At 31.3% G+C, this 17,380-nt stretch overlaps 4 protein-coding genes across 6 annotated transcripts; 1 reads left to right on the top strand and 3 right to left on the bottom strand.

Annotated features, from left to right (window-relative positions):
* Positions 1–366: 366 nt before the first annotated feature.
* LOC114879863 (carbonic anhydrase 2-like) lies at positions 367–1,821 on the bottom strand. The gene is made up of 7 exons (XM_029195214.2): positions 1,779–1,821; positions 1,647–1,685; positions 1,413–1,580; positions 1,194–1,347; positions 1,014–1,119; positions 721–948; positions 367–659 (listed from the first exon to the last, which is right to left on the bottom strand). The coding sequence occupies exons 1-7, from the start codon at positions 1,819–1,821 to the stop codon at positions 501–503; spliced, it is 897 nt and encodes a 298-aa protein (XP_029051047.1). The 3' UTR covers positions 367–500.
* A 472-nt stretch (positions 1,822–2,293) lies between these two features.
* On the bottom strand, positions 2,294–9,673 carry LOC114879861 (serine/threonine-protein kinase 11-interacting protein). Of its 3 annotated transcripts, none has more exons than XM_029195211.2 (19): positions 9,584–9,673; positions 8,549–9,080; positions 8,172–8,468; positions 7,901–8,094; positions 7,479–7,809; positions 6,986–7,384; positions 6,833–6,911; positions 6,575–6,749; positions 6,371–6,503; positions 6,106–6,288; positions 5,676–5,753; positions 5,191–5,326; positions 4,953–5,077; positions 4,734–4,874; positions 4,463–4,653; positions 4,287–4,384; positions 4,002–4,207; positions 3,621–3,919; positions 2,294–3,546 (listed from the first exon to the last, which is right to left on the bottom strand). In XM_029195211.2, the coding sequence occupies exons 2-19, from the start codon at positions 9,000–9,002 to the stop codon at positions 3,352–3,354; spliced, it is 3,714 nt and encodes a 1,237-aa protein (XP_029051044.2). In that variant the 5' UTR covers positions 9,003–9,080; positions 9,584–9,673; the 3' UTR covers positions 2,294–3,351. The 3 variants fall into 3 exon arrangements, with proteins under 3 accessions (XP_029051044.2, XP_029051045.2, XP_046142661.1); XM_029195212.2 differs by lacking the exon at positions 9,584–9,673 and adding an exon at positions 9,455–9,574; XM_046286705.1 differs by lacking the exon at positions 5,676–5,753.
* On the top strand, positions 9,592–11,020 carry LOC114879864 (LDLR chaperone boca). The gene is made up of 6 exons (XM_029195215.2): positions 9,592–9,676; positions 9,748–10,119; positions 10,222–10,296; positions 10,373–10,533; positions 10,610–10,754; positions 10,853–11,020. The coding sequence occupies exons 2-6, from the start codon at positions 9,967–9,969 to the stop codon at positions 10,922–10,924; spliced, it is 606 nt and encodes a 201-aa protein (XP_029051048.1). The 5' UTR covers positions 9,592–9,676; positions 9,748–9,966; the 3' UTR covers positions 10,925–11,020.
* A 102-nt stretch (positions 11,021–11,122) lies between these two features.
* LOC114879866 (mitotic-spindle organizing protein 1-like) lies at positions 11,123–11,965 on the bottom strand. Its single transcript, XM_029195217.2, has 2 exons — positions 11,808–11,965; positions 11,123–11,707 (listed from the first exon to the last, which is right to left on the bottom strand). Exon 2 carries the CDS (start codon positions 11,683–11,685, stop codon positions 11,437–11,439), a length of 249 nt encoding a protein of 82 aa, XP_029051050.1. The 5' UTR covers positions 11,686–11,707; positions 11,808–11,965; the 3' UTR covers positions 11,123–11,436.
* Positions 11,966–17,380: the final 5,415 nt, after the last annotated feature.

Here is a 17,380-nt window from a genome sequence, read left to right as displayed (position 1 = left end):
TAACTGATTTCTTCCAACACAAAATCAAAAGGAGTCGAAACTCGCCAAGTTTTGACGAGTTTAATACCGACGAAACTCTTATTGTATTACCAAATCAAGATTTTATTTCCCCTTTTTCTGTTTAATTTATTACTTTATCCCCCTGTGGCTCGGGGGGAGTAGAATACGGCCACGGTAACCCCTGCCTGTCGTAAGAGGCGACTAAAAGGGTGATGTAACGGTCAAAGCGAAAGAAAGAAGTTTCAAAATTGCGCGGGAGCGCCACCCGGATGCAAAAATGCATCCCATTTTTCCGAACCAGGAAAAATATAAATTAAATTATTATTTTATTTCAGTGAATTATTTTGTTCTAAATCATATTTCGTATTCTCATTATAAATATGTGCTATTGTTTATTTAAAACATCGTAGTCTGCTTAGATTCTTATTTTATTAAATGTTTCTGTAATTGCAATTAGCAGAACATTTATTAAATATTATATAAATTTGAGAAGAATGTATCTAACGTATAAACCAATCTAAATCTGTAATATTAAAAACAGTTTCATCAGATGAATTCAATCTCCTAACATACACTTTTCTAAGTCCTATATCTTGTAATCTTCTATAATTATCTGCTAATCTGTCTTCTCCATTCGAAAGTGATCTAAATTCATTCAACTGTAATAAATAATATTTATGAAATAGAAATAATATACTAATTGTAACATATGAAGCATACCTGATCAAAAGATATTGGTACTGGTTTTGAAAAAACGATCCACGTTACTGCTTCGTTACATGGAGGTGTAGTTAAAGAACCCTTGTAGGTATAAAATACATCTATGTTACGAGGTAACAATGAAATCAATGTAATAGATGTGCTTAATTTCACTTTTTCATTTAACCATTTTACATCTATCAATTCATTTACAAGGGGGTATAACAATTTGTTATCCTTTTCCTGTAACTAAATATAGTGTAACAGTATAACTTCTTATTAAATTTGTATATTTTATAAAGATCTCAACTTACTTGAAAAAAGATTCCTAAAACCACAAGACCATCTTCATGATTCAATGCATTAGATAAATTTGAATATGCTTTATTTCTATGAACTATATGCATCTCCATAGGATACCTACAGCACAATGATAATGTGATTAATGCTACACAAATACATAGAAATTCTATACTTTTTCTTTTATTTTATACCTAATATCGTTTAAAATATGTTCAGATCCTCTGTTATTTTTTCCACCCCAATGAAAATGTAAATGATCTATTTCATATTCTTCATTTGTATCGAACACAGCACCAAATATGTAAGGCAGTTTCCGTTTTGAATGATTGTTAATAGTCATCATAACTGAAAAGAACATTATCTTGTTATCAAATATCATTATCACTTGTCATTTGATTATATTGTATTACCTGAATGACCATTGTTCTTTAAATACAATGGTCCTGGAAGATAATCATGATATCCAATTATTTCAAGTGCTGGTAAAGGAAGAGCAATTGATTTGTGTGTTGATATAGATACTGGAGACTGTAACTTTCCAGCACACAACTTAAATGTTTGAGCCCAAATGTGTTGATCTAAAATGTTATATTAAATAGTAAATAAAAATTAAGAAAAGAAATACAAAATATTATAGTACATACCACGTTTTTTATATCCAAAATGTCCAATAACAAGTGATACTAAGAAAAATATGAATATTAATAATACCACAATCTTATCTGAACACATTTTATATATTATTATTAATAGTTAAAAGAAATAGTTAAACTTACTGGTTACCAGTAGTAAACTTATAATTTTTACGATATTAGACATGTCTATTTAAATGTATTTTTAATTATACTTTTATGAAATATTTAAAATCTATGAAAAAAAGAATTCAATGGAACAGTAACATGCACTTAGAATGCATACTTCATGTATGCATCTAAGAAACATACTAAGTTATTTCCAGCACCTCCCAACTGTTTCATTTACATATTGTATTCTTTATTATCATTGGTACAGAATACCTTGAGTACACACTTTTCTGTGTTTGTCTCTATTAGAACTGTATTAATACCATATTCAACTGTTCACTTCGTATGTAACACTTGCTAAACAAAATTAATTAACAGTTAAAAAAAAATAAATTTAGTGGCATACGAATTGTACCTAATAATTAAATAATAATATATTTTTTATATGTATAAATCAAACAAATTTGCAAAACTTAATATTTATTTCTTGTACATTGTACCCATTTATTTTTACTATGAAATTATAATGAAAGATTTATACGTATATATATAATAGACACAATAACAATTTATTTACATATATACATACAAAATGATATGAACATTATCTTTAGTATATTGAGCTATATTAATTCCAGAAAAATTTGACATTTCACGAACATTAATATAATATATAAAGAAAATAATTTATGTTTAATTGCATTACTTAAACTAAAGTACCAAGAAGTTTGATCTAGCTAGTATAACACTGTCGTTTATGTTTCTTCTTAATTTAATATTATAAAGTTTTACGACGTACAGGTGCACGTGAAATATGTAATAAAAATCAAAATATATATCACAGATTGATAACGATATTCAAGTATTATTCAGTATTGTAAACTTTTGCACTTTTTGAAGGCAAAGAGAGCATACAAAAATTTGACGAATATGCATTTACCTACACCTACGTGTAATATTTCTGTACACATTTTAAATATTTACAAAACAAGACATTCAAAATTAAATAACACCTGTATGATTCTCCTTTCTTGTGATATAAAAATATGTGCTTATTTTGTTATATTAAAGTTATTTTTTTGATTAACGTAACATTGCTGAAGATAAATTGTCAATATATCACGTTCAGTATTAAAATAACGAATAAACATTTACAGTGTTATTATACAAGGTATGCAATAAACTATTAATACAAAAGTTTCTTTGCAGTAACACGTGTTTTAAAATAGAATATCTTAATTTTAATAGCACCATTTAAAATTTCTAACAAGGTACGGAAATGTACTAAAAATCATCCAAAGATATATGCTGTGACGTTTAAAATATTGATAAAATTATAATAAATCTCTGTAATAAAATTTTCTGTTTTTCTATATCATACATGATTACTTATATTTTTGTTGGTCAAACATTACACTTTGTTCTCTTCACTCATTAACTTACACAGATTTTACGAAGAAAAAAAACTATTCATTCTACTAACATGTGTAAAATTATGTTGGATCACAAGTTTTATTGATTCAGTTTAACCAATCATATTCGTTTAATGGTTACCTGATATATTTCGTTCGACTAGAATATCCTTTTATGCGTGTAAAATATCGTTTTACACGTTTTCAGCGTTTTGCGACTTGTCAACTGTGATTTGTAATGGAATCGAGAATAATTCTTCCCATGGTGGTTGCACAGAATTTATGACCGTTTCAACGGCACTTGCAGAAACAAAATCTAAAACCCATGACTCTTCCTGTCCCATTACCTCATCTAAGAAATTTAGGGTTAGCGTAGAACTATAATGTTCCTACAATACAGAAAGCAATGAAATCAAATATAAACCTATTATTAAAATTACAATTAAAGAGAAATATTACTTACCACTCCAATCAAGTTGCTCATAGCTTGTTCCCTTATTATATTTGGTGTTTCATTGCTACCAGATAGAAGCCATTGCATATTGCATATTACCAGAACAGACGCAGTTACTATTAAACTGGATAATTTAAGTTGTACCTTCAGATCTTGATATTTTAATAAGGCAGAAGAAAATAAGGCAAGTAGTCTCACAGAATCTCCATCTTGATAATTCTTACAATTTTTTAATAAACGATGCATAAAAATGGTACAGTGTTCCGGTACCGTGAATTCAACTTCGCAACTAGGCGGCAACGATAAATCTACAAATAAATGTTTATAAGTTAGTATTCAGAGATAGAATTGTAGCTGGATAGTACATAATTGAAATATCTTTTTGTTTACCAGTGATATAAAATAAAAAGTTTGATGTTCTTTGAAAATCTTGTAGAATGCATAAAAATGTAATAGTAGAATGTAATTCCTCGTTTAATTTGATAGGCTGTTCTAATTCAATCAGAACCCCTTGTTTAAATGGTAGAGGTGCAAAACATCTCAATCTATCCATTGTCCAACTGATTTCCTTATGCAACCAACGTTGCGGATCCTCTCTATAATATAAATACAAAAATTATAATAAAACGCGGATTTAAAAAAATATGAAATCATCATAAGAAATTTTATTTATACCCCTCAAATCCGTCAATTTTAAGAACATAAACCTTTGATGTAGATAGAACTAAACAACCAGGAAATGTATCTTTCGTATTCTGCATAAGAATTTCAGCCTGAAATTTGATCAAAAATTAGAAACAAATTTTTAACGACAACTTAAAAATAAAATAAGGTAAATTTTATAACATTACCCTAAGAAGAAGAATAAGTTCCTCCTTTTCGTGTTCAAATATGTTCAAAATAATATGCAACTTTATTCTATGATCTATACTTCCGAAATCCGTATAAGAATACTGAATGTTACTACCAAGAAAGTTTGATGCTTCCTCTTCTTTCAACACTAATGATTTGTTACTACCAATCTTTATGCTTTGAAGTAAACCTAATAATTTGATTATTGCCACATTTAATATTCAAAGAAACCTTAAAATTAAAACATAGAAAACATGTATGTTTACTTACCCCCTAGCATGGAAGTTAAATTTGTTACAGGTGTGAATTTCATCTCTTTGTCAGTGCTGTTATTAAGGGATTTTTCATCTACAGTAGCTTGTTTAATTGGCTTATTTTCGTACGCGGTACAAATACTATCCGTTAAGGAACCTTTATTAAACACAATATTATTAGTGATTATTTACAGATAATCACGCAACATCAGTTATTGTAAAATTTGCAGCAAACCTGAAGAACTACTTTCAGTTAAACCAGTCGTAATTGGCACTTTATCTGGTATCGTTAAAAGAGACGGAGCAACTGTGGTACGTCTTTCTTCTGAAGAACGCTTTCTATGCGGTGTCAGATGAGTTCTACGATAATCATACAAATGTTATAAAGCAACAATTGATTAATTAGTTAGGATCTATATGTTTATATTTTATATGTGGAGAGAAAAATATGATCACTTAAATAATGATTCTACCTTGATGCTTCATCTAGAACTTCAATACTACTTTGACTGGGGTTGCTGAGTATCTCAATATCACTTTCATACTTCTTGTTCAACGTATTTATAGATGGTGTAGATTCTCGTGATTCTTCCAAACTCGTTGCTGAACCTGTTAATAATAATAATAATGATAATTGTAGTATCAGATGTTAATATTTGACATAACCAAAGATTTTATTGACAACATAAAGTATTTAATATGATTAAAAAATATAGATTATATTCCCCCTGCGAGTTTCTATATAATTCTTATTTATAGTGAACCCTCTAAATAAAATAGAAGAGCTACAATTGCTTTGAAATAAATATAAAAAGAAAATTTTTTTAAATGTAAGCTTCCATTAATAATAGTATTTAATCTTAACTAATTAAGCACTTAATATACAGCCTAATATGTCTTTTAAAGAAGGTTGAAAAAACGGAAAGTGCTGTAATAAAATATTGTGGCTGTAGCTTACAGCAGGCTTGAGCTTGGGTGTGAAAGTCGGAGTGTACCAGAGAAGTGGTGACGGATTTAGCTCCACCCTCCGTTCCACCTGCACCGGGATTAGTATGTTATAGTCCCAGTCGATAGTAAAATGCATGGATATGCAGTCAGCAGTATAATTAGTGCGTTCATATTCAATCAGTTAATGAATATTATTACTATGATAAAAAACTTAAAAAACCACTAGTACTACAAAAACTCAACGTTATAAAGGAATAATTATATAGTTAATAATTACTGTAGGAACCCTATGAGTGCACAACTTGATTATTTTACATTATTTTACAATTAATCAATTACTAATAGTTGCACATTTGTAAGAAGTAACATGTAAAATATTTTAATCATCCTTGGATTAACTTGATTGAAGTATAACATGCACCTATTGAAATAAAGCTTACCAATACTAGAAAAAGACTCAGAATGTTGCAAGTTAGTTTTCATAGTGTTTTCTGAATGCTGATTTTTAATCATACATTCAGAAGAATCCTCCGAAACATCACTCTCTGCATCAAGAGTTGATATTTCATCTGTTTCTATGACCAGGGTGCTTTCACATGTAGGACATTTTAATTGTTTCACACCTGATGGAATAAATTTTATATCATACTTTGACGATTTTATTCCTTGCTTTATAATTAACAGAATATCTATTCATGAACATACCTGACATAGATGAAGTTATGACTGTCATATATTCTGTATCTTGAGAAAAATGAGTTGAACATTTCATGCATTTAAAAACTTTCAATGATATAGGTCTCTTCTTCATTCTTTCGCCAATTATTTCTACTATTTTCTGTAAAATGATTAGATTATATATTAATATTATTCGTCATTTGTTTTTATGTTTATGTTTCCCGTTCTTACTTTTGCAACATCCGGTTCTACATAGTATCTCCTATTTTGACGATTCTCTCGAGTTGTATCAAAAATTATGTCTACTGTAACTGGTTCACTTCTGCCTAGTACACATGACAACACAGAATTTGTTGACCAAGAATACTTTAGTTTGCCAGAAATTGCATCTCTTTCTTTAATATCACTATAATAATACAGTTTATATTTATATTTAATAAATATTGACTTATCTAAAAGCTTTAAACTGATACAATAACTTGTACTTACTTTAAAGTTATTATTAAGAATAAATCTTCTAACTCGTTATCATTTTTCTTCTTTTGAACTAAATATAGATCCCCCTTTTCTAAATATCAAAAAAGCAACAATTAAAACAATTATTTGTTACCCTAAATTTTCATTTAACTTTTTATAATGTACCTTCTTCGGGATCATAAGGAGGCTCAGGTATATTTAAATTAGTACTTATTGCATCATTAGATTCTTCAAAAATATTCTCTTCTTCGTTTAATACCTTAGTTTGATTTTCTTTTTCACTATCAACTACATCATTCTCTTTCGTTTCCAATTCCTCTTTCGTTTCACTTTCTGCATTTTTAATTAAAAGAATTGCATCGTCCTGAGTATTTGACATAGGACTTGTACCATCTAAATTTTTTACGGTAGATTCCGGTGTTAATACAAGACACGATGAAGCTTGCAACCCCATTATATCTTGAACAAATGTTCCAGCATGACTGCTTAACCAATTATCCTCTCCATATTTTTCTCTCAGCGCTAAAATTTGCTTTTTCGTTTCTAAATGGTCCTTTGAAGTTTCTACAGAACAAAGTAAAAATGATTTATATTGTTTTAATTACATTTACACGTTATTCATTGGTTTAATTTTCAATGACAAATGATAATTTATTACCTAAATAAGAACTACAAATACTAGAATTTGCTTCTGATTCCTTCCTTTCTTGATCATCTTCTGCGATAAGGGCTTCTTTTACATTTAATTTCTTTTTACTTTTAGACAAATTTCTTTCTACACTGTTTGTAATATCTATAGATTTTCCTGCAGCAATTTCACTAGTGGTAGATACATTAACAGATGTAGATAGACTACTAGAACTGACAGAGTTTGTCAATGAAGCCAGAACTTCGTTTGATGCGGATTGTTTGGATCTGATTGTAAAAAGGCGATTTTCGGCAATAAGTTGTTTCTCTGACTTTGAAAGAGGCACATGATCTAAAACAAACTAAATCGTAAAATTTTATTATATTCGTGTAATGCCAGGTTCGATTCAATCACAATTTATTTTATAATACTACCATTTTCTATTAATTTACCTTGCTATCCCTTAAACATGGGTGTAAATATTTTACAGATAACTTTCTATGTTTTGGATGGTATGATAAAGGGTTTCCTTCCAAACTTATCCATAACAAAGTAGACATTTTTTCTAAAGGCCACAAAGTCAAATGTTCCATCAAACAATTGTACGATAAATCTAATTCTGTTAAACTTTCTATATTTTGCAAGCCTGTTTCAATAAAAATTATCCATAACTATTTTATTCATAAAATTCAGATTAAAAAACTATACGCAATAATGTCTTACCATTTAGATTTTCTATGTAATTATTTTTTAGAACTAATACTTGCAAGCTATGCGCTGCAGCTTTATTAAAAGTAGGTACTGTTTCTAATTTATTATACCCAAGGTTTACATATTTTAAGTTGGGTAAACAAGATAATTCTTCAGCAGACGTTATGAAGTTATGACTCAGATCTATTATTTGTAGCCAAGGTGCTAATTCCAAAGATGTATCCAGTCTTTCAAGAGCATTATGAGGTAGTGCTAAATGTTTTAATGAACCCCATACAAATCCAATGCCAGCATCTCCACCACAAGAAGCTATATAAATTTTTTATTATCATAAGAGACACGAATGATAAGATATATTTCTTAATTAAAATTTATCTAATTATAATTACCTAATAACTGTCTTACGGTACAAACTCCTTTTCTACCAGCACAGATAACAGTTTCAAGTTGACCTCTGATACCTTGGAGTCCTTTCACAAAATCTATATTTATTTTCTTCAGTTCCAAGTATTTTAAATGCCTAAATTTTGTGATATCAACTGTGATGTCAGAATTTTTTGGACAGTAAGTCACTTTCAATCCAATTGTCTTTTGCACAAAGTCATGTAGAAATTTTAAATCACGAAATATATCAATTTTTGAACTATTGCACACTTGAAATGAAGCCTCTAAATCTTCAGGTTCATCGACTATTAATGAAAAAGCTTCATTTAAATTGTATAACAGCGTAGTTGACAAAGACAGTTTACTTGATGCACTTAATATTTTATCTCCATTTTGATGCAGAAGTTTTCCAAGTTCTATTATTTCTTTAATATTAACCGCATCTTGAAAATTATTCATGTTTTATGTTTTTAATTTTCAGAAACTAAAAGATTTCAGTAATACTTATAATTTATTTTTATGCGTCTGCATGGTAATCTAGAAAAGAATAAAAATGTTTGTTATTTATGATGAAATATAGCAAACAAAATTTATTATATTATCAAACATTGCCTATGATCTATGTCTCATCAATGATAAATATATCATTCAGTCACAAATACTATAGACATTAAATATTATCACAAATCAACAGTATATGACATGTCCTAACAAAAAGTCAATGATGATTGCTATTTTAAAATATATTCTTTAATACACAGTCCACTGACCTTAGTGTATATTATTTTATGTATACTGGTAAAATTTCTAAGACACATACATTATTTATAATAAATTTAATCATTTTACTTAGTCGTTTTATTAATATTTTAACATCAACGTTACTGCGTAGCGTATAATTTTAAACATACCTCAAAAGTTACTTGAATATAGCACAAGCAGAAGTACGAATACCATTCTGACCTACTTTGCGCTAAATAATACTGTTAACTAAATGAAATTCTCTTTATCTCAATGGCAAAGCAATAAATGAATCATACCTTGTAACATGAGTTTCAATGAATAGCTTCACAATTTTCACAGGATCCAAACAATGGACATATCGCCTCCAATTTTCATCATCGTCTGAAACTGTGAATATTGTTGTACTCACTGTTGTATTTCGAATTACGATAGGTGGCAACACTAATCGTTTTTCTTTCAGGAATGAATGGAGCTCAATAACGGAACATTTATTTTCATTTTATATATAGTTTCTTCTTGTCCAATAACAATATAAGTACTTAGGCATTTGAAACAGATTTGTATAACAATAGTGTCTGCTTTGAAATAGACTTGATAATACTCAAAAATGTGCTAGTTCTGTGATGATCAAAGTACTGTACATCTTGTACTGAATATTAATTTTTAAAAATTCATTAATATGAGAAAAGAAATTATTTTCTGTAGCATATTTTTGCTATTATATGTGGATGCAGCTAATGATGCAAAATCAAATAAAAAAAAGTCATGGAAGGACAAAGATATACGAGACATGACCGATGCTGATTTGGAACACCTGTTAGATCAATGGGAGGTACATATATTGTTTTGTTTCCACCATTTACTTTTTGTATATAAACAATGAGAGAGGTACATAGCAAATATAAACGATACTAAAGTACATTTACTCTTTAAGGAAAATGATGAACCATTGGAACCCGATGAACTACCAGAACATCTTAGACCTAGCCCAAAGATTGATATATCAAAGGTAATTGTTGGTTTTAAATATTTCTGTTAGTCGTACGAATTATATATTTATATATATGTATAAATTTTTTATTTAGCTTGATATGTCTAATCCTGATAATGTATTGAAAATGACAAAAAAAGGTAAAGGTGTTATGATGTTTGTTGATACTAATGAAGATATTTCAGTGGAACAAGCTGATGTAATAATGAAGATCTGGCAAAGTAGTCTTCAAAATAACCACATTATTGCGGAAAGGTATCATTCTGTTATTTTATTTTAGATAGTTATAAATACTTAATAATTTAATTGTTTTATATTGTTTATTTTATAGGTATCCAATTGATAAAAAAAGATCTATCTTCTTATTTCGCGAAGGTTCACAAGCTATAGATGCCAAAAATTTTTTATTGCAACAACCAGAACTGTCTCATGTTACCCTTGAAGGGCAAAGCTATTATAGAGATCCAAAGAAACAGGTAAAACTTTATTGTAGCATGTACATTAACCAATGAAATAGAAATATTCTTTCTTGTGTAATTTAACTTAGACTACAGCTATTTATCATTTATTTCAGAATGCAAATACGGCAAACATTAATAAAGTAAGTAATCCTGAGGATGAGGGAAAGAAAAGACAAGAATTGTAATTTTTTACTATGTATATTCTTTAAAGATACTAAATATTTTCGGTTTGTATATATATACATATCTTGATAATCAAATATATATATTATAATTTTGTATATAAGGATTTGTTTAATTGCAAAAATCGATTTATTATTCAAATTGATTCTGTATTTTTGTCTTTCCTATGAAATTTCTTTTCAATGTATAAAGTTGCATAGTTTCAATTTAACCTTCTTTGTAGTATTATTCTTTATTTACTTTACAATGGTGTAATTACAAATTCATAAAATGAAATTTATATAATTGTATAAACTATATGACAGGAAGAAAATTAAATATTTTGTTCATCCTATAATTTTAATGCTGTGGTTACATTGTTAAACTAATATCAAACAGGAATAACAATAAATCATTTAACATTTTTCATTACAAACAGTGTATGTACTTTTTCATTGTAACTAACTAAAATATGTATAAAAAATTATTCACTATCAGATCAATTTTATTTGTTAAGTGTATAACATGGATTTAATTATTTATTTAAACTAGATTTGCTAGTTGGAGATTCTAACTGATTAGTATTATCCATGGCTTTAACTTCTCTTTGCAACTCCTTCACTACAGTTGCAAGTGCATAAGGATTTACACCATTCTCACATAATCGAATACATATACTTAATGTTGTGGGATCTAAATTTGTATTTAATAATTTAGATATTTGGTATAATGTTTGGAACGTTTTTCGAGCAGCATTTATTTGATGATGTACTGGTTCTGGCATGCTGCCTCGATTTCGTTCCTTTCTGGAAGTCAAGAATTAATAGGAATTAAAAATAATCTCAACACTGTTGATATCAAAAAGGTTATGTTTTATATCAAAAGACTGTTTTATGGAATACATACTCCCCTGTGTGAGACAGTTTGGCGTCGAGATTAGATCACAATTTAAAAATGAAAATGTAAACACAGATTGTCAAACAGTTTTATTTAATGAAACTACATATCCAACAATATCCAAGACTACCCAAGACTATAGACCATATAGACATTCCTTTGTTTTCAAGCGGTTTCGAATTTGTGCTTTGAGAACGAACGCCATCTGCTTTATCCTAATATAAAAATGAGAAATGCATCGTACTGCAACAGTCTGTATGTACTTTGATGGTACGTTACCATCAAGTTACCACCTTTGATGGACGGCTTCACTGCCAAAACCGGTGGGGCCGTCAGGACCACTGGCGTCGGGAGTGGGGGCTCCAGACGTCTTTGCACGCGATCCAAGTAAAAGCCGGCACTGGGTGCGACCCCCAGTGTCGGCTACATGCTAGGCACGTCAGATGGGCACCAGTGTGCCAGGCGTGGAGGGCTTCAGAGTAATACACATAAGGTCCCTCAGCCCTCCTTTAGCGCCAGGGTCGCCGTGGGGTTTTAGTCGGTAAGAATCCGACACTTCCCCGCCGCCCTGCCCCAGGGGTCGGTGGGGGGTCTTATGCAAGATTTCCTAACGTTAAAAAAAAAAAAAAAAAATTACAGCCACTGATTCGAGTAAAGGTAGCTGGCTGCGGTACCGTTATCAACCGATCGACCTAGAGCGAAGTGAAACAGCATCAGTCTTGTAGCGACCGCCGAGGGGTGCAGATCTACCTGCTAAACATACATATATCTGTATTTTATTTTCTGTGTTCATTTAATTTGCTGTATTTATCTTCTTAGCTTATTAAATAAACTCATTAGTAGGACAAACGTGTTGAGTTTATTACTCCCGTTTGCATCCTTTACATCCCTGATTCCTTTGCACCCCTTATACATATTCCTGCATTATTTACATCCTAGCATTCTTTACATCACTGTACCCTTTACATCTGCTGCTTTCTTTACATCCTTGCATCCCCCATATTCCCCCAACCCTTACATCCCTGCGTCCCTCACATCTCCATATGCCTTACATCCCTGTATCCTTTGCACCTTCCTGTCCCTTACGCCCTTCAATCCTTTACATCTCTCCATCCCCTAAATGTTTGTTCCTCCTACAGTCCTGCTTCCCTTAAAGCCCTGCTTCCCACATATCACTCTATTCCCTACATTCTGCGGTCCTTTACATCCCTTTAACACTTTTACATCCCTAAAATCACGCTTTCGCATTCGTAACAGCGCCCTCTGGCGAGAGAAAAAGGAACTAAAGTTTCCAGAAATTTTGGCCCTCTAGCGGCAAAAATGTGAACTAAATTTTCGACGTCGAATCAGCGCCATCTGGTTTTGGAAAAAGGAACTAAATCAAGCACAAATTTTGGCCCTCTAGCGGGAAAAATTTGAACTAAAATCTCGACCTCGAATCAGCGCCATCTGGTGGGAGAAAAAGGAACTAAAGTTTGCAGAAATTTTGGCCCTCTAGCGGCAAAAATGTGAACTAAATTTTCGACGTCGAATCAGCGCCATCTGGTGGGAGAAAAAGGAACTAAAGTTTGCAGAAATTTTGGCCCTCTAGCGGCAAAAATGTGAACTAAATTTTCGACGTCGAATCAGCGCCATCTGGTGGGAGAAAAAGGAACTAAAGTTTGCAGAAATTTTGGCCCTCTAGCGGCAAAAATGTGAACTAAATTTTCGAGGTCGAATCAGCGCCCTCTGGCGGGACAAAAAGGAACTAAATTTTACAAAAATTTAAATTTAAAATTATGTTTCACGAGACTTTACTTACCTTTACTTACCTTTACTTACCTTTACTGGACGCAGTGGCCATATGTATATTATTTACAATATATTTATTATAAGGGTTGAAAGGATACAAGAGATGCAGGGAGAATTCTGGAGTATAAGGGATACAGAGATATAAAGGGTACAAAGATGTAAGGGATGCAAAAATGTACGGGATGCCGAGGTGTAAGGAATGCCGGCATATACGAGATGCAGGAATATAGGGAACGTAGTGCTATAAGGGATACAGGGATGTTAAGGATGCAGTGATAAAGGGTTGGGCCTCGTGAGGCCCTTAAAGACAAAAAAATCATAAATAACTGGGAAAGTTGAGCCGAGGTCCATGAAGAGGGATAAAATAATAAATGACTTGGGATAGTGGTCCACACGAGGCCCGAAAATAGGGGTAAAATAATAAATAAAAGCATAAAATAATAGGCGAGGCACACAGATGTAATAGAATCATGTTCATGCTCCTAATGAGTTTATTCAATAAGCTAAGAAGATAAATACAGCAAATTCTTCCTTTTAATAACGCGGAAACATGTCTGTGAGTGACGCTGAGACGTGTATGCATGCTCGAAAACAAGGCTGAAAAGAAATTTATAATCAAACAAGGGATACGGAGACAGTGATTTAGTGGTAGTCACCGCGAGATTTATAAAAAGAATGAAGAAATAAATATCTGCCAAGAGAGACTTTGGTCCATAAAAAGGAGTAGGATAATAAATAATTGGGGAGCGTGGGTTTTGGCCTATAAAGAAGAATAAAATAATTAATAACTGAAAGGGATGGACTTGGCCTATAAAGAGGGATAAAATTATGAAAAGAGGGCCTATAAAGAGGGAAAATTTAAATTTAAATGGCGCCAGGGGCGTCAAGGACCCCGTTGCGCCAATGACGCCCTCTGCACGCCGACCTAATATCATATTGGGGTGTTAAGGACCCCGATGACTTTCTCTGTATACCGACATTATGGCATCCGGGGTGTCAAGGACCCCGAAGCTAAAATGTGCGACCCATATTGAGAAGTAATTATGTGATTTTCATGTATACTATGTTTATAAGACGACCGGTAAAACAGGCACGATTGTCATACCGACTGTGTTCTAGGAGACTCGATAAGTTGTGTAGTTTGCACCGTTTTTGTGTACATGGCGCCATAATCGAATTTTAAAAACTTAATTTATGGCGGGCTTTATAAAATGCAAAGTTGCGAATAGAAGTTTAATGTTTCTGTATCTGTACTCACTGGATTGCAGTTAATAATTTCCAGGTCAAGGTTATTATTCAGTTTCAAAAATATTATTATAAAATCTCTTTTAACGTGTGATTAAATTAAAAGAATATAATCTAAAATAAGTATCGGCAAGGGAAATCACTTCAATGGCTAACAATAACGACCATCTCCTTTTATTCCTTTGAATTTACAATTCATCTGTTGCGAAATACGATTGCCCACGCATGGCGATCTGACGCAGATACAATTGTCGCATGATCGATAATTACTGATCAATATTTTTTTATTGATCACATCAATACTTACTCCTCGATCTAACGAACGAAGGATTTTGAGAATGGATGCTATAGAAGTATCGGAGAAAGGCTCGGATAAGGAGTAGGAAAGGATCATGAGCTATTTAATTATGAGCTAATGATGCTTCTTGCGACGAGTCTCTTTGATATAGTAAATCACGCCATTGTCGAATGCAAAATCTTTCTCATCCTCGATTAACATTATTCTCACAGATTTTCATTTGAAAATTGGCAGTACGAGAATTAATGAACGTACTCTGCACAGCTAGATGCGACTTGTCAGCGAAGTATTCGAACGTTTGCGGTAAGAACAAGAGACATATGTATGCAATTGATGCATTTAATTAATTTGAAGAAGTGAAGCAAACGTTTCGAATACGTCCGCGAGTAGATCGATCGCTAATCGATCGTGGATTCGTTACTTTTCTAGTTGTAAAGGTTTTCTCATAAAAAACTGCTTTTTAAGCTTAACAATTGGATCGTACTCGCTATGAACTAACCGGATATCCGTTACAGGCTATGGTGATGCTATTGTAACAAATTTTTTGATTCGTTACTCGTGCTTTCGTCCAATACATTCTCTCGACGGCTTGTTAGGTTATGTTCACTATTAAATTATTTAAAAATTAAAAAAGAAATGTTTGAGAACTTTTTCGTTGCTATCAAGTGAATCAATGAATCTTAACAATTAAAATAGACAATTTAAATAAATTTAAATAAAAACTTGTTTAATCATACATGTAAAAATAACGAAACGAACATTATATGTCGAGAGCTACCTTTAAGGTAACGGTTTGGACACGCTTGGAAACTGGTTTATAGTTTAACGAGGTTAACCCTAAGGACCAATGAGTTAATTACGAACTACGTTACCACTAACGCTCATCAATTGACTAAGTTTCTCTTTAACCTGTACAGGGTGTCTCGAAATATGCAGATAGTTTATTTGAAAAAAAATAAGTGTTTTAGTCTTTTAATAAATTAATTCAAAAGTTGTATAAATTAAATGGTATACTATTTTGAGACACTCCGTATAGCTACGATTCTTCTTAAATTCATACTAAATCGATAATCGTTAGATTTACGATCTATAAGTTTCTCGAAATTTGATTTTCTAGAACATCGAGTTTGAGCCTTCTAAAACTCGAATTCAATAGTTTGTTTCGATTTATCGAACGACCAGTAAGCACGCACGATATGTAACGATCTAAATTACGAATTTGTCAAGGACACAAGCTGCGCCGACGAAAATATCGATCATCGTTCCTTGCCTTATTTCCTTTTCTACTAAATATAATTAAGAAACTTTTTCTTTGAATCATTATTGGTACAAGAATCTTGTCCTACACATACTTAGTTGAGAAAAAAATTTCACTTGCAAAAGGTATAAAATAGGGGAAAATATCGGTCGAAAATTGCACGTTATAGCATGCATGAATTTTAGAATTTCTCGTTTACATTTTATCATGATCCTCTTTTTTTTAAAAACTTTTTTCATTATTTTCAAGCAAACGGTGTGATATAACATGTAGATGTGATGAATATTAAAAGTTGATATTGTTCGTTACCTAATCACTATTTGTCCTAATTATAAATAACAAAACTTTTCCTATTTTAAATGATACTCTGTATGTAATCTAAATGCTTAAGTAGTTTAGTAAATGAAAATAAAGACACGATCATACTGAATTCACTTTGACGCTGATCTTCTCCTCCTTATAATTCATCAAAAAATGATCATTCAACGTTTGTGTACCTTTGTAATCAGTGGGTACTTTAAATGTTTCAAAAAAATTTTCTCTGAATATTTCAATGAAATTGAAACGTATAGAACACTTCCGGTTTGAAGAACCTAACCTGCAAACTGCACCAAAAAAACATAAAAATAAAATAAACAACAAATTCTTAAAATAAAAAATTTTGTTTTAATCTCTCTTTTAACTTTAATGTTTCCTTTGGGGTACGTTCAACGAAACCGGAAGTACTCGACGTTCTTTTACCCAAAGTAGTCGCTTGGTCGACTTTCTGTATCGCGTGTAGAAAATTGTTTAATATAACGTTCGTTGTTTCTCCCCCCTTAAAGTTCGTCTTATTTTGTTTTCATAGAAAATATGTAAAAATCGTTTAACAGTAGATCGAATACAATGTACACACGTAGCGTGACTGGAAACCTTGATCCTTTTCGGCATTTTCTTGTGCTTCCATCCGGAAGTCGAGGAATTCTTCGGAGAACTCGAAATCATTCGAAT

The sequence above is a fragment of the Osmia bicornis genome, chromosome 8 (assembly GCF_907164935.1).
Source record: "Osmia bicornis bicornis chromosome 8, iOsmBic2.1, whole genome shotgun sequence".
Lineage (NCBI taxonomy): Eukaryota > Metazoa > Arthropoda > Insecta > Hymenoptera > Megachilidae > Osmia > Osmia bicornis.
Note: the sequence above shows the minus strand (reverse complement) of the source record. Positions and strands in the feature narration are given on the sequence as shown.

Bases quoted from the DNA above. Each gene is read 5' to 3' on its own strand.
- LOC114879863 (XM_029195214.2), bottom strand. From the start codon at position 1,821: ATGTCTAATATCGTAAAAATTATAAGTTTACTACTGGTAACCA. The intron at 1,120-1,193 runs GTATAAAATAAA...ATTGTGCTGTAG, and splicing joins CATATTTTAAACGATATTAG to GTATCCTATGGAGATGCATA. The intron at 660-720 runs GTATGCTTCATA...TATTTATTACAG, and splicing joins TACCAATATCTTTTGATCAG to TTGAATGAATTTAGATCACT.
- LOC114879861 (XM_029195211.2), bottom strand. From the start codon at position 9,002: ATGAATAATTTTCAAGATGCGGTTAATATTAAAGAAATAATAGAACTT. The intron at 8,095-8,171 runs GTAAGACATTAT...TTATTGAAACAG, and splicing joins TTACATAGAAAATCTAAATG to GCTTGCAAAATATAGAAAGT. The intron at 3,547-3,620 runs GTAAGTAATATT...TCTGTATTGTAG, and splicing joins TGAGCAACTTGATTGGAGTG to GAACATTATAGTTCTACGCT.
- LOC114879864 (XM_029195215.2), top strand. From the start codon at position 9,967: ATGAGAAAAGAAATTATTTTCTGTAGCATATTTTTGCTATTATATGTG. The intron at 10,534-10,609 runs GTATCATTCTGT...TTTATTTTATAG, and splicing joins AACCACATTATTGCGGAAAG to GTATCCAATTGATAAAAAAA. The intron at 10,755-10,852 runs GTAAAACTTTAT...CATTTATTTCAG, and splicing joins ATAGAGATCCAAAGAAACAG to AATGCAAATACGGCAAACAT.
- LOC114879866 (XM_029195217.2), bottom strand. From the start codon at position 11,685: ATGCCAGAACCAGTACATCATCAAATAAATGCTGCTCGAAAAACGTTC.